Consider the following 14,379-nt stretch of genomic DNA (forward strand, 5'->3'; position numbering starts at 1 on the left):
ATATATAAATACACATATATATATATATATATATATATATATATACTGTATATATACACATACAAACAAATATACACTGCTCAAAAAAATAAAGGGAACACTTAAACAACACAATGTAACTCCAAGTCAATCACACTTCTGTTAAATCAAACTGTCCACTTAGGAAGTAACACTGATTGACAATCAATTTCACATGCTGTTGTGCAAATGGAGTAGACAACAGGTGGGAATTATAGGCAATTAGCAAGACACCCCCAATAAAGGAGTTGTTCTGCAGGTGGTGACCACAGACCACTTCTCAGCTCCTATGCTTTCTGGCTGATGTTTTGGTCACTTTTGAAAGCTGGCGGTGCTTTCACTCTAGTGGTAGCATAAGACGGAGTCTACAACCCACACAAGTGGCTCAGGTAGTGCAGCTCATCCAGGATGGCACATCAATGCGAGCTGTGGCAAGAAGGTTTGCTGTGTCTGTCAGCGTAGTGTCCAGAGCATGGAGGCGCTACCAGGAGACAGGCCAGTACATCAGGAGACGTGGAGGAGGCCGTAGGAGGGCAACAACCCAGCAGCAGGACCGCTACCTCCGCCTTTGTGCAAGGAGGAACAGGAGGAGCACTGCCAGAGCCCTGCAAAATGACCTCCAGCAAGCCACAAATGTGCATGTGTCTACTCAAACGATCAGAAACACTCCATGAGGGTGGCATGAGGGCCCGACATCCACAGGTGGGGGTTGTGCTTACAGCCCAACACCGTGCAGGACGTTTGGCATTTGCCAGAGAACACCAAGATTGGCAAATTCGCCACTGGCACCCTGTGCTCTTCACAGATGAAAGCAGGTTCTCACTGAGCACATGTGACAGATGTGACAGAGTCTGGAGACGCCAAGGAGAACGTTCTGCTGCCTGCAACGTCCTTCAGCATGACCGGTTTGGCAGTGGGTCAGTAATGGTGTGGGGTGGCATTTCTATGGCATTGATGCTATGGACTGGCCCACCCGTTCCCCAGACTTGAATCCAATTGAGCACATCTGGGACATCATGTCTCGCTCCATCCACCAACGCCACGTTGCACCACAGACTGTCCAGGAGTTGGCGGATACTTTAGTCCAGGTCTGGGAGGAGATCCCTCAGGAGACCATCCGCCCCCTCATCAGGAGCATACCCAGGCGTTGTAGGGAGGTCATACAGGCACGTGGAGGCCACACACACTACTGAGCCTCATTTTGACTTGTTTTAAGGACATTACATCAAAGTTGGATCAGCCTGTAGTGTGTTTTTCCACTTTAATTTTGTGTGACTCCAAATCCAGACCTCCATGGGTTAATACATTTGATTTCCATTGATAATTTTGTGTGATTTTGTTGTCCGCACATTCAACTATGTAAAGAACAAAGTATTTAATAAGAATATTTCATTCATTCAGAATGATCTAGGATGTGTTATTTTAGTGTTCCCTTTATGTTTTTGAGCAGTGTATATACATATACACACATAGACCCCTTTGTTCGGAACAGCAGGGTCCACAGTGACGTTAATACGTCCTTATTATGTACTAATCATGTACTAAATGCTCTTTTTTTGGGGGGGATCTCATCAGGAAGCATTATGGTCGACACAGGAATTAGCATCTGTGTCGGTATAAGGGAGTAGTAACTGGGCAAAATAACCTGTTTGCGACCCCGAGGGGTCTGAGGGAAATATAGCTATGAACAAGACCTCCATAGATATTCCTGTGACTATTACACCGATTTATTCAACCTTACTATATATATATATATATATATACATACATACAAACATAGCCCTTTCTGATATGCATCACATTAACATGCAATTTTTTTTATTTTTTTTACCCAGTCATATATCGGTGGTGCTGACAGGGCCCCCACCCGCGTCTGTGTCCCTAATATAGTTTTCACTTGGAAAAAACATTCATCCACCTACATGTTGACACACATGTACCAAGTACCATCAGGAGTCGGCCGTGCCGACAGGGTCACTCCCACAGCCGTTTGTGGGAAGCACTCCGCTTCAGACATGCCGACACACGTGTACCAAACATGTCAGAGAGACACAGATAGTTTGCCAGCTCATAACCCAGCGCTTAATCAACAGTTCTGAACATTATAGAATGCCCCCAAACCTGCAGCGCTTTTATATTAAACATACAATGCACCAATTTGACTGTGTGTCGTCCCCCCCCCCCCCCCCCGTTTTGCACCCTGATACATTCAGCAGTGTGAGGAAGGACCAGTGTTCTGCAATAGAAAATGGCGCTGACTGTCTGAGCTGTGAGGGCTAAGCCCCGCCCCCGTAATGGAGCGCTTCAGTCCCGCTATTTTAGTTAAAAATTTTTATACTGGCGAGGGTTAGGACAGTGCCCCAGCACCTATGTCCCCTGATTCCAGTCTTATAATTGAGGTATATATGCAGCCCAGGGCGCCCCCCCCCCCCCCCTACGCCCTGCACCCTGGAGTGCCTCGGTGTGTGGGAGCATGGCGCGCAGCGTGCGATCGCTGTGCGGTACCTCAGAAGCCGTCACTGAAGTCTTCTTTTCTTCTTCTACTCACCTGTCTTCTGACTTATGGCTTTGCAAGGGGGGTGACGGCCGGCTCTGGGAATGAGCCCCTAGGCGTACCTAGTGATCAAACCCTCAGGAGCTAATGGTGTCCTGTAGCCAAAGAAGCAGAGCCTTTAAACTCACAGAAGTAGGTCTGACTTCTCTCCCCTAAGTCCCACGAAGCAGGGAGACTGTTGCCAGCAGTACTCCCTGAAAATAAAAAACCTAACATAAGTCTTTTTCAGAGAAACTCAGTAGAGCTCCTCAGAGTGCATCCAGTCTCACTGGACACATATTCTAAACTGGAGTCTGGAGGAGGGGCATAGAGGGAGGAGCCAGGTCACACCCTTTGAAAGTCTTAAAGTGCCCATGTCTCCTGCGGATCCCGTCTATACCCCATGGTTCTTGAAGTGACCCTAACATCCTCTAGGACGTATGAGAAATTTTGGTTGTTTGGTTCTTCAGGCTTCGGACAGCACTCCTTCCCATGGGGAGTATCTTTGGGACGTCCCCAGCTGTCTAGATTTCCAGTGTCTCCTAGTGGATGATAGAGAAAAGAGGATTTTGGTACTTACCGATAAAATCCATTTCTCTGAATCCACTCTGGGACACTGGACGCCTGCCTCGATGCTGTCAGCCTGCGTGTTCTTATAGAGTTAGTTCAAACAGATTGGTTAATGTGTTAATACAGTAGTTCTTGGTTGCTGTCTGACATTGTGGTACGGTTGGTTCCTTCCCATATGGCTTTAATTTTTCATGGTTCCTCTTCTCTCAGTCAATTTTTCAAACTGGAGGGATGGGGGGGGCGTGAAGGGAGAGGAGCCGGCTGTGCTATATTTTTATTATTATTAAATCGTGCTATCTACGGTCTGCATCATTCACACCCAGCTGTCTAGATCTCCAGTGCCCACGAGGGGATTCAGAGAAATGTATTTATCGGTAAGTACCAAAATCCTCTTTTTGTTTTTCTTAGATTGGGCAGGGCGCAGCACCCTGCTCAAACAGCCTACTGTGTACACTAATTAGAACATTATTATATTTTTGTTTCCAATAATACAGTAGTTTAACATTGGTTCCAATTGGATTTTCACAAAAGACAAATTATGATATCTAAGACGTAGTTGGGAAGTCACAACGTCAAAAAAGGTTAGGAGTATGATTAGCTCTGAAATGAGTTCCAGCACCATTATTGCCTGTCTTCATCTCTATTGCAGAAATCGCTAGTGGATATGACCCTGGAAAACTGCAACATTAGGGATGAGGTGAAGAATCTGCAGAATTCCTATAACGAGTCCTTAGATAAATTGAAAGAAAAACAGCATTTGTTGGAATCTTCACAAGCTGAAAACCAGTTGTTAAAAGTTAAGGTAAATATGCTGCTGCTATACTTTCATTTATCGTGTATGAGTGCTAGATATAACATTACCGGAAAGTTTCCATATATTTTCCAGACCTGTTCATTTCAGTGTAACTTGTATATAATTTTATAGCATATGTAATTATTATAAATCATAGTGGTTTATTGAACTTTATTACACCAGCACTAGCTGGCACATAGTTTAAATTGCAATGTGAAATTTGCTGACGTCTACTTTACACAAATAGATTTTTTATGATAGGTCCTTATTCTATATATAAAGCATAGCTAAATGTGCGCATTATTCCTGTGGTTACATCTGTCCAATGAAAAATCTGGGTAGTGTATGCGCCAGTCTGCAACTGTTATTGTACCCATTGTAGCTTGAGGTAAGGAACGGTACCAAGATCTGAATTACTATACTAAAGCCTGGGGTCATCTTGTGTAGTTCAAAAATATATTTTGTTAAAAAGACAGGTTACAGCATGATCACCATTGTCAGGCATGTGTAGGGAAAGTGCTTTACCTAAGGCTAACTCCACATAAGCATACCGCCAGCCAGCCATTACCTGAAGAGTTTCTCCCTTATCATACCTCAAACACACCAGAGACATTTAGTGCACATTTTCACCCACACCTATACAACAGTTCTTTACAAATAAGTACATTTGTCGTCCTATTACACACCTTCAAATTGTAAAACCTAGAAACCTGTACATTATATGTTAGGTTAACAAAGGCTGAAGACTCTCCAGTAGATAAGAGATAATGAGCATCTATTGACACCCATGAAAGCAATAAGTGGGCATTATTCACTGGCCGTAATTAGTCTTTATTATCCGGGAGGAAGACACCATAGGAGGAGCGGCTTGCTGTTTGGCCCACCCCTCACTCCCTTGCTTTCATAGCCATCTTATACCCCTTTCACATCGCACAAATAACCCGGTATCGACACGGCATATTGCCGTGTCGACACGGGTCAGTGTGCGATGTGAAAGCACTTTCCAAGAATTAGCGGGTCGTCTGACCCGGAAATTCAACCCGGTATAAAAGAAGGACACGGTTCCCATTCACAGCATAGGGAGAGGCGGCGCAGGAGAGATGAGCTCATCGTCCCAGCGCCGCCTCCACCCCCTCCCCTGCTGCTGCTGCTTCCCCCCCCCCCCGCTGCTATGGCAACCGATCCGGTATATTAACGGGTCGGAAAGCCAGCAAAGGAGCGCAAATGCCGGATCCCACCCGGTAAGGACACGTTTCTTTTACCGGGTGGGATCCGGCATTTGCGATCTGAATGCGGTATTAAAGAGCTGAATAAAATGCTATGCCACTTCAGGATTGAACTGAAAGCAGTAATGTCCTTTCAGTCCATTGTGCATCTCTACCTATCTTTATCATGATCTTTCCCCAATCACTCTCCTCTTTCCCTCTTTTATAGTCCTCATAGAGACTATTTCTAGCATTCCTCCTTTTGTCATTCACATTTCTTCAGGCCTCTTTCTATCATTAACCCTTTTCTCATCCCCCCCTTCTATTATGCTTGTTTTGACGGTCCCTGTTTAATCACTAACCCTTGCATCTTGATCATTTTAATCATGCTGCCTTAAATGATTGTTTCTTCAGCAATCCTCCCACAGTACAACAACACCATGAGAGGGGTAAAGCCACACACTCTGAGCAGTATGTGTATGAGGTGAGGCAGAGCCTTTCCTGTCATACTAACATATATGCCAGAGTTTTGACTTTATAAAGTATATGATAAATACAAAGAATATATTAGATATATCTTCTTTATGTTATTCCAATCACTTTTATAGTCAAAACTCTGCAGTAAAAAGTCTATGGCATGTGAGGCAGTGCCTCTTTTCCGCACATCTCTGTTCAAAACTCACCAAATTTCCAGCAGTATATACTGCTGCACCTGTGTATAATGCCCACATGAATCCTTTGGCTCATTTATTGTGTGTAAACATGGATGTGGTACTAGCCAGTGCCTCCTGAGCCATTTACCTTGCTGAACGTCCCTGCTGAACTCACACATCGATCTCTTCTTTCTGCAAAGCTAGCACAGTGGAGCAGGACCAGCAACATAGTACAAGTAGTGGAGTAGAGGAGGATTAGCAACAACATAGGGGTGTTTTCAGTTGATGTCCACTCCGCCTCTTGGGTTTTGGCTAGGGCTAACCAGAAACGGAGAGGGGCTGCCTAGGAAAATTGTTTTTTTGCATGTGTACGGGTAGTGCAGGAAGAGATCTTAGGTGTCCCATATAGCTAAGCGGCAATTTCCTAATGCCGATACGATTCACCGATCAGCAAATTGTGATGATTGTAGATTTCTCAGGGGACTGGCAAAATAGAATATGTTAAAAATCCCAGACGCTCCCATTCTGATACTTTTTGGGTTGAAATTAGATATTGACCAATATATTGGAATTTGCTTATCCCCAATCCAGGCATCACCAGAACGGGGGAATTTTCCCAGTTTATTGCTGATGTGTGGACCCCTTTACTTAGGTTTATATGCTTTAGACTAATGAACTACTTTGTTTTTTTAAAGTTTCTTTCTTCATTTAAGTAGGTGCCCCTAAAGGCCTTTACTTACCAAGGTTTACAGCATCCAAGGGATTGACTTTAGCCTGAAAATGTATAACTGATCCTGTTTTTCGTTTTCCTTTAATTTCCTCTATAGATAGAGTCATCTCAAGAGGCCAACGCTAATGTCATGAGAGAGATGACACGAAAACTTTACAGCCAGTACGAAGAAAAAATACGAGAAGAGGAACTTAAATATACTGCAGAAAAAGAAGTTCTTATTGTATGTTTCTTCATGAACAATTAAATAAGACTGTATTTAAGAATATTATTAGTGACACCAACAATTTTGTCCTGATCACCAATAGGAAACTAGTTTACTATTATAATCCATTATAATTAATGTTCCCAAATCTTTGAACACTTTTTTGAAACATCTCATAACCATATAATATTGTCTATGTAAATCAGTGACTACTATATTTAATAGACCATCTATAATACACACCTATATCTAGTATCACTAGCTTAAAAAAATTATAGAGTCTGTTTATTTAAAATCCTACAAAATTAGCTGCTGCAACAGAACAGAATTGTGGCGGGTTGGATAGGATATCCAGGTGCACAGCATACCAACAGTCAGAATCCCGGCAGCGGAATCCCAGTGTTCAAAATCCTTTTGATTTGTATTGTAACCCTAACCAAATCTGTAATCCACCCCTCCCGCAACCTATCCCTAACTGTATCCTCCTACGGCCTAACCCACAACCCACCCCTCCTGCAGCCTAGCCCTAACCTTCCCCCTTCTACAGCCTAACCCATAACCCACCCCTCCTGCAGCCTAGCCCTAACCTTCCCCCTTCTAAAGCCTAACCCATAACCCACCCATCCCACAGCCTAACCCAAACAGTCCCCACGTACAGCCTAAACCATAATCCACCCCTCCCGCAGCCTAACCCTAACCATCCCCTCCTACAGCCTAACCCTAACCGTCCCCTACCGCAGCCTAACCCTAACCGCCCCCTCCCGCAGCCTAACCCTAACCGTCCCCTACCGCAGCCTAACGCTAACTGTCCTTTCCCGCAGCCTAACCCTAACCCTTCCCCTAGTGCCTAACCCTAAACCTAACCCCAATACTTACCTTCAGGATTCTGCCTGTCAACATGTGGATATTGACTTCATTCCATTTTGGCAGTATGAGTACTGTAATACTTGATAAATAGGCTGTCAGGAATATTTAATGCTAGTGATTTAATGTATATCAAGAGAGAAAGATGTCAAATGAAGAAGTAGCCCCATTATAGGAGAAAACACACATTTTTGATGAAAACAAGGCTTTAGACCATTGATGATTTTTTAGGCTACACTGTTTATCTTTCTTTTTATTTTATTACAGCAGCTATTTATATTTGCTTTTCAATGGAGATAAATGAGCTGTGTTAAAGTGCACATATATAATGATTATAAAACTGGGGTTCTATGGGCCTTAACTAAAACATGGATTGCTTTGCAGTTTAGGGTAGATATTCATGAATGCCCTGGTAATTAGTCTGAGCTATTAGCTCGTTTGTGGAGCAAACATTATGTGTTTTCTCACTACACATACCGTGTTAAGCAAGTATAGGTGATGCAACGACCTATTCTATTTTACATAAAAATAGTATACTTAAGCTGCAAACAATATTATAGTAAAAGGAATGTTTCTACCTGTGTGTTGATCACACATTTTCTGGTTTTAATTCTTTGCAAAATGTCAGTAGTGCTGAAAATGATTTAGATAGCATGATATCATGAAGGGGTTGGGTTTGAAAAGCCGGCGGTCGGGATGTCGGCAGTCAGAATTCCGACCGTGGCATCCCGATATTCAGAATCCTGACAGAGGAAGGTAAATATACTTACCTTCCCCAAATGGCCCCCTAAGCCTAACCCCCCTTTCCTGCAGCCTAACCCTCCCTCCCCCACCTCACATACTAACCCTAACCCTCCCCCCGATGGTGCCTAAACCTAACACCCCATCACCGCAGCCTCTTTTTTTCTTCGCCCTACTCGATAGTACAGATTTAGGGTTTGCCAACAAGCAAAGCAAAAATAACAAATCAGGTAACTAAAAGTAAAAAAAGAATATAAATATATACAGACTGAGGTTGGGCTAGTGGGGCCCATTCATACTTCAGTCTATTGAATAGCCTAATTTAATACGTCTTACCTTTTGTGTTTCCATTCTGTTATCCATTATAATGAATTTTCCCAAATCTTTGAACACTTTTTTGAAACATCTCATAACCATATAATATTGTCTATATAAATCAGTGACTACTATATTTAATAGACCATCTATAATACACACCTATATCTAGTATCACTAGCTAAAAAAAATTATATTGTGTGTATTTAAAGGGACAAACAAAACAGTACCTGCGAGCTATTGAAGATGCAAGTGAGAAGGTTCGAGTAGCAGAATCTAAGATAGAAGAACGAGATGCAAAGATAGTAGAACTTGACAGTCTGGTCCATCGAATGCAACAGGTACCAGCATAATATTCCTAAACCTTGTTTTCTGGTAGGAGCACAGACTGCATATACTTCACTGTTGTGTGTTTGTTATGTTTTCTAACTACAGACATAAGTGATATAAGTATTATGAAGGGCATACTGCAAACCATACCTCCCATTTCTAGACATGTGAGTTTGGGATAAAATAAACCATGCACTCAATCTGTCCAAACTCTGCCCTGATATGACCAAATTCTACATTTATATGCCCATAAACACCCACTTTTGGGACAGATCTCCACCCTCTTTAGTAGTCCGCAAATTGGGACAGTTGTCAGGTATGTGCACACTAATGTTACAATAAATGATATAATATTGTTGGCAGGAACGAGAACATCTTCAGGTACAACTAACTAGTCATGAAGAACGAATACAAAGACTTGATGCAAAGATGGAGATAACCTCATCAGAGAGGGCAAGGTAAATCTTTCTGCATCTATACTTGCATTTAGTGTAACAGTACTATTTATGTAGTGTTATGTACAGATCACTCATCTCAACGTGTACATTGGTGGTCATTCCGAGTTGTTCGCTCGCAAGCTGCTTTTAGCAGCTTTGCACACGCTAAGCCGCCGCCTACTGGGAGTGAATCTTAGCTTATCAAAATTGCGATCGAAAGATTAGCAAAATTGCGATTAGACACTTCTTAGCAGTTTCTGAGTAGCTTCAAACTTACTCGGCATCTGCGATCAGTTCAGTGCTTGTCGTTCCTGGTTTGACGTCATAAACACACCCAGCGTTCGCCCAGACACTCCTCCGTTTCTCCAGCCACTCCCGCGTTTTTCCAAGAAACGGTAGCGTTTTTTCACACACTCCCATAAAACGGCCTTATTCCGCCCAGAAACACCCACTTCCTGTCAATCACACTACGATCACCAGAACGAAGAAAAAACCTTGTAATGCCGTGAGTAAAATACCTAACTGCATAGCAAATTTACTTGGCGCAGTCGCAGTGCGAACATTGCGCATGCGCAGTTAGCGGAAAATCGCTGCGATGCGAAGAAAAATACAGAGCGAACAACTCGGAATGTCCCCCATTGTTTTAGTAATATAATTATTTGCTGTATTTGCACACCAGTTCATGTTTTCTTTTTTTGCACTCATTTTGGATGCTTTCCTTTTTGTACACCATTTATACCCCTTTTACACCAAAATCCCAGGTGCGATACAGGATTTTGAACACGGGAGTTTCCCGGGTCGGACCCGGCTTCATACCTCATTTACACTGCTCTTCAACCCAGGTTATTCCCGGGTCAGCACTGTTTACACTGAAGCCAAGTCAGCCCTGCTTTTCCCTGTGGATGTCATTAAAAATGGCCTTTTAGGGCTGATAAAGATGAGGTCACAAAAGTTAACAAAAGGGAGGGGTGGTCAGGGTGTCTGCTCCCAGCATTGAAGCAATGATGGCAGACAGAGTAGCTGTGTTTCAGTTCCTGCTGTTCTATACAGGCTGAGGGTGAAGCTCTGGCTCACACTACGTGTCAGCACTGTCTTGGTGCAGATCAGGCTGTGAGCAGACTGGGGATAGTGTATGCAGGTCAGGCTGTGGCTGTAGTGAAGGGAGCAGGCTACAGAAGCTGCATAAACACTGTTGTGATGCTCCATGTGCACTGTCTGCGGGGCACTGACAGATGACATCATCTTCCAGTGCCACAGAAGTTCCAATCAGCTTCTCTCTGCAAAAGCCGGGTCAAATAACCCGGGTTGGGACCGTTTACACTGCCACACAATCCGAGTCCGACCCTGAGCATTTCCCGGGGTGGATTCCCGGGAAACAAGACCCGGGTATTTTTTAGAGCCCATTTACACAAAGCCCTGACCCGGATTGATTCTGCAATAACCCGGGTTATTTCTTTGGTGTAAAAGGGGTATTAGACTGTGAAGACCAAGCCAATGAGTATATCATGAGATATACTGCATTTTATTTTGCACAATCTATTATTCTATTACACATTTCTCTACCCAGTCTCACACACTCAGGCTAAACGTACTGTACTTGTGCATTTACCTTTACACTGTGCTGATCAGTGTTGTATATAAAACATTTGTTTGACAACAAGCACAGATAAATATTATAACCAGAAAATAATATAAAAAATACACAGTCACTACATAAATATATATATGAATGTCCTTAGATAAGGGTATAATCGGTTATTTTATTATCATTTACATAATTAATTTGCTTTATTTTCTTTTTCAGGACCCAGAATTTAGAGGAAGCTGCAGGCAGTTTAAGAGAGCGCATCAAGCACCTAGATGATATGGTACATTGCCAGCAGAAGAAAGTGAAGCATATGATTGAAGAGGTGAGGACTAACAAATGGAGGCATTGTCAGACCTTTGGTTGTTGGAGACTTGGGGGGTAATTCAGATTGATTGCAGCAGCAAATTTGTTAGCCAATGGTCAAAGCCATGTGCACGGCAGGGGGGCAGATATAACATATGCAAAGAGAGTAAGAAAATCAGTTATCAACTGTGTAGAACTCCTAGAATCAGTATATTCCATACCTATTTAATGGTCATTCCCAGGGGAGCTTCTTAAATTGGTTAGAATAAGTTCCTGTTAGAATGTGCCACGTGTGTCTCCTCATTTCCTACATGTGCCATCTGCATAAAAGCATTTATTTTGCCATTTAATATGGATACTAGACATCCTATGCTGTCAGGCTTGTCTGCCTCAGCAGAAGAACATTAAACATCAGTTCAGTCACTAGTGGCAGCATACTGTCTGAGGTCCAGTGCTATGGGTTCCTTCCACTAAGTTAAAGACAGAGGTGGTCATTCCGAGTTGTTCGCTCGTTGCCGATTTTCGCTATGCAGCTATTTGTTGCTAAATGCGTACGCAGCGCGCATGCGCTAAGTACTTTCACATAAAACTTTGTAGTTTTACCCAAGCTCGAGCAACGTTTTTCAGTCGCTCGAGTGTTTGTAGTATGATTGACAGGAAGTGGGTGTTTCTGGGCGGCAACTCAGCGTTTTCAGGAAGTGTGCTAAAAAAACCGCAGGCGTGCCAGGCAAAAATGCAGGAGTGTCTGGAGAAACGGGGGAGTGGCTGGCCGAATGCAGGGCGTGTTTGTGACGTCAAACCAGGAACTAAACGGACTGAGGTGATCGCAATCTAGGAGTAGGTCTGGAGCTACTCAGAAACTGCAGGGAATTATTTAGTAGCAGTTCTGCTAATCTTTCGTTCGCTATTCTGCTAAGCTAAGATACACTCCCAGAGGGCGGCGGCCTAGCGTTTGCAATGCTGCTAAAAGCAGCTAGCGAGCCAACAACTCGGAATGACCACCAGAGTGCAATAATATAGAATATAGATTTACATAGCAAAGTTTAGCTCACATTTATGTAATGCTAATGATGCAGCAAAATCATGTTTTTTCTTAAATGCTACATATTCCATCATGGTTATAAGTTCAAAGCTGATATGAATAATGTTTATTTACAGTACTCTATAAAGCTCTTTCTCCAAAATGACTCAAAGCAAAATAACTTTATTAGGAGATTTGTAACATATGTATAGTATGCAGTCATTCCCAAATGGCAAATGTTGCTAAAAGTTCTCCTTCTAGCTCAGAAACTGTGCAAACGTGAAGTATTTCCATAGCTAGTAATCCAAGGTATTCTGTATGCACATTTCTGCTGTCAGCCAGGTCATTGTTCTCCATGTCAACCACAAAGTACTCAACATGAAACTTTTCACTAGAACATCTATAGTCAATGTATTAATAATATTGTCTGCTGGTCAGTGCTGTGTCGGCTATTGACATTGGTCATCTTTTATCTTAGATTGAGCTTTTAAAGAAAAAGGTCCATTACAAGGACTTGCTTATTCAGCAGCTGCTGGAGAGGATAGCCATTCTGGAAGGAGAGGTAAGGAGAAAACTAGCCTTTCTATGCAATATGGCAATATCTAAATCCAATGTGAATACCACACTTACACTTCATATGTACAAGTTATTAGTTATTCTTCATATTGTTTGGAAAATTTTATTATCTAATTTTGTTATTATTTCAGCTACAAATACTTCCAGTAATAAAAAACAAGTAAACAGAGTTGTTGCTTTTACCTGTGTTCTGATTATCTTCTTACTACTGGTTACTACTCAGTCATATAGTGAGGGGTGCTAACAAGCCCATTGGTGAATGCATATCTTACTACTGGTTACTACTCAGTCATACAGTGAGGGGTGCTAGCCAGCCCATTGGTGAATGCATATCTTACTACTGGTTACTACTCAGTCATACAGTGAGGGGTGCTAGCCAGCCCATTGGTGAATGCATATCTTACTACTGGTTACTACTCAGTCATACAGTGAGGGGTGCTAGCCAGCCCATTGGTGAATGCATATCTTATTACTGGTTACTACTCAGTCATACAGTGAGGGGTGCTAGCCAGCCCATTGGTGAATGCATATCTTATTACTGGTTACTACTCAGTCATACAGTGAGGGGTGCTAGCCAGCCCATTGGTGAATGCATATCTTATTACTGGTTACTACTCAGTCATACAGTGAGGGGTGCTAGCCAGCCCATTGGTGAATGCATATCTTACTACTGGTTACTACTCAGTCATACAGTGAGGGTCTGCTAGCCAGCCCATTGGTGAATGCAGTGCATGCCATATTTTGTTATGTATATCTGTAAGTTGTCGCATCTAACCAAGTGGCTGCCAAAACAATGTGCATATATAAAGTTACAAACACTGTGTCTACAGGGTAATGCTATCCTCAGTGATTATTTATGCAGTATAGTAGAAAAGACATATGGCCTTGTGTGGGCTCCATCAGCCCTCCTCTGATTTCCCTGTGCTGAAATTTAGCCTTGGAAGTATTAAGCAATAAATGTTATCAGTGTGGAAAAGGGCTATTTACATGTACATTGTAGATATGACAATGCTAAACTACAACAATGGACACAAATCCTGTTCTTCAGTTTCCACAACATGACTTCACCAGCCTAGTTTTATTTGCTTAAATTAAACAAAATGAAATTCCTTGTCTAATTTCTGGTTGTATATATGGGTGCAAGGTGCTGTACACTTTATAGATACGTTATTTGATGCCAGTGTTCTCTCTGTAGCTTCTGGATTTTAGCTCTTCTTTATACTGTAGCCAGGCCCGCAACTAGGGGGTGAGGGGGTGGGCGCTAGGGGGTCGCATGCCCTGGGCGCCGGACTCTAGGGGGCGACTTAAAGCTTAATTAAAACTTCTGCTCCACTTTGTCTGCCCGCCGGTAATCACGGACGAGAGGAGATGCGCACATACAAGCTGCAGTTGCACACTGACAGACTACGAAGTCATCAGCCGGCCACGCCTCCCTCCCCCCACCTGCCGGGACCCTACACTTCCGGCCAGAGACCATGCTGACTACGGAGACTCCAA

At 42.9% G+C, this 14,379-nt stretch overlaps 1 protein-coding gene across 2 annotated transcripts in view; it reads left to right on the forward strand.

Moving 5' to 3' along the window:
- MYZAP (myocardial zonula adherens protein) overlaps positions 1 to 14,379 on the forward strand; it is a 272,628-nt gene that overhangs the window by 200,435 nt on the left and 57,814 nt on the right. For both annotated transcript variants that reach the window (XM_063926165.1, XM_063926166.1), the window contains exons 7-12: positions 3,771 to 3,923; positions 6,600 to 6,725; positions 8,840 to 8,968; positions 9,321 to 9,415; positions 11,199 to 11,304; positions 12,785 to 12,868. In XM_063926165.1, the coding sequence (XP_063782235.1) occupies positions 3,771 to 3,923; positions 6,600 to 6,725; positions 8,840 to 8,968; positions 9,321 to 9,415; positions 11,199 to 11,304; positions 12,785 to 12,868 (693 nt within the window). The remainder of the gene's footprint in view (positions 1 to 3,770; positions 3,924 to 6,599; positions 6,726 to 8,839; positions 8,969 to 9,320; positions 9,416 to 11,198; positions 11,305 to 12,784; positions 12,869 to 14,379) is intronic.

This window comes from Pseudophryne corroboree, chromosome 6 (genome assembly GCF_028390025.1).
Source record: "Pseudophryne corroboree isolate aPseCor3 chromosome 6, aPseCor3.hap2, whole genome shotgun sequence".
Classification (NCBI taxonomy): Eukaryota; Metazoa; Chordata; class Amphibia; order Anura; family Myobatrachidae; genus Pseudophryne; species Pseudophryne corroboree.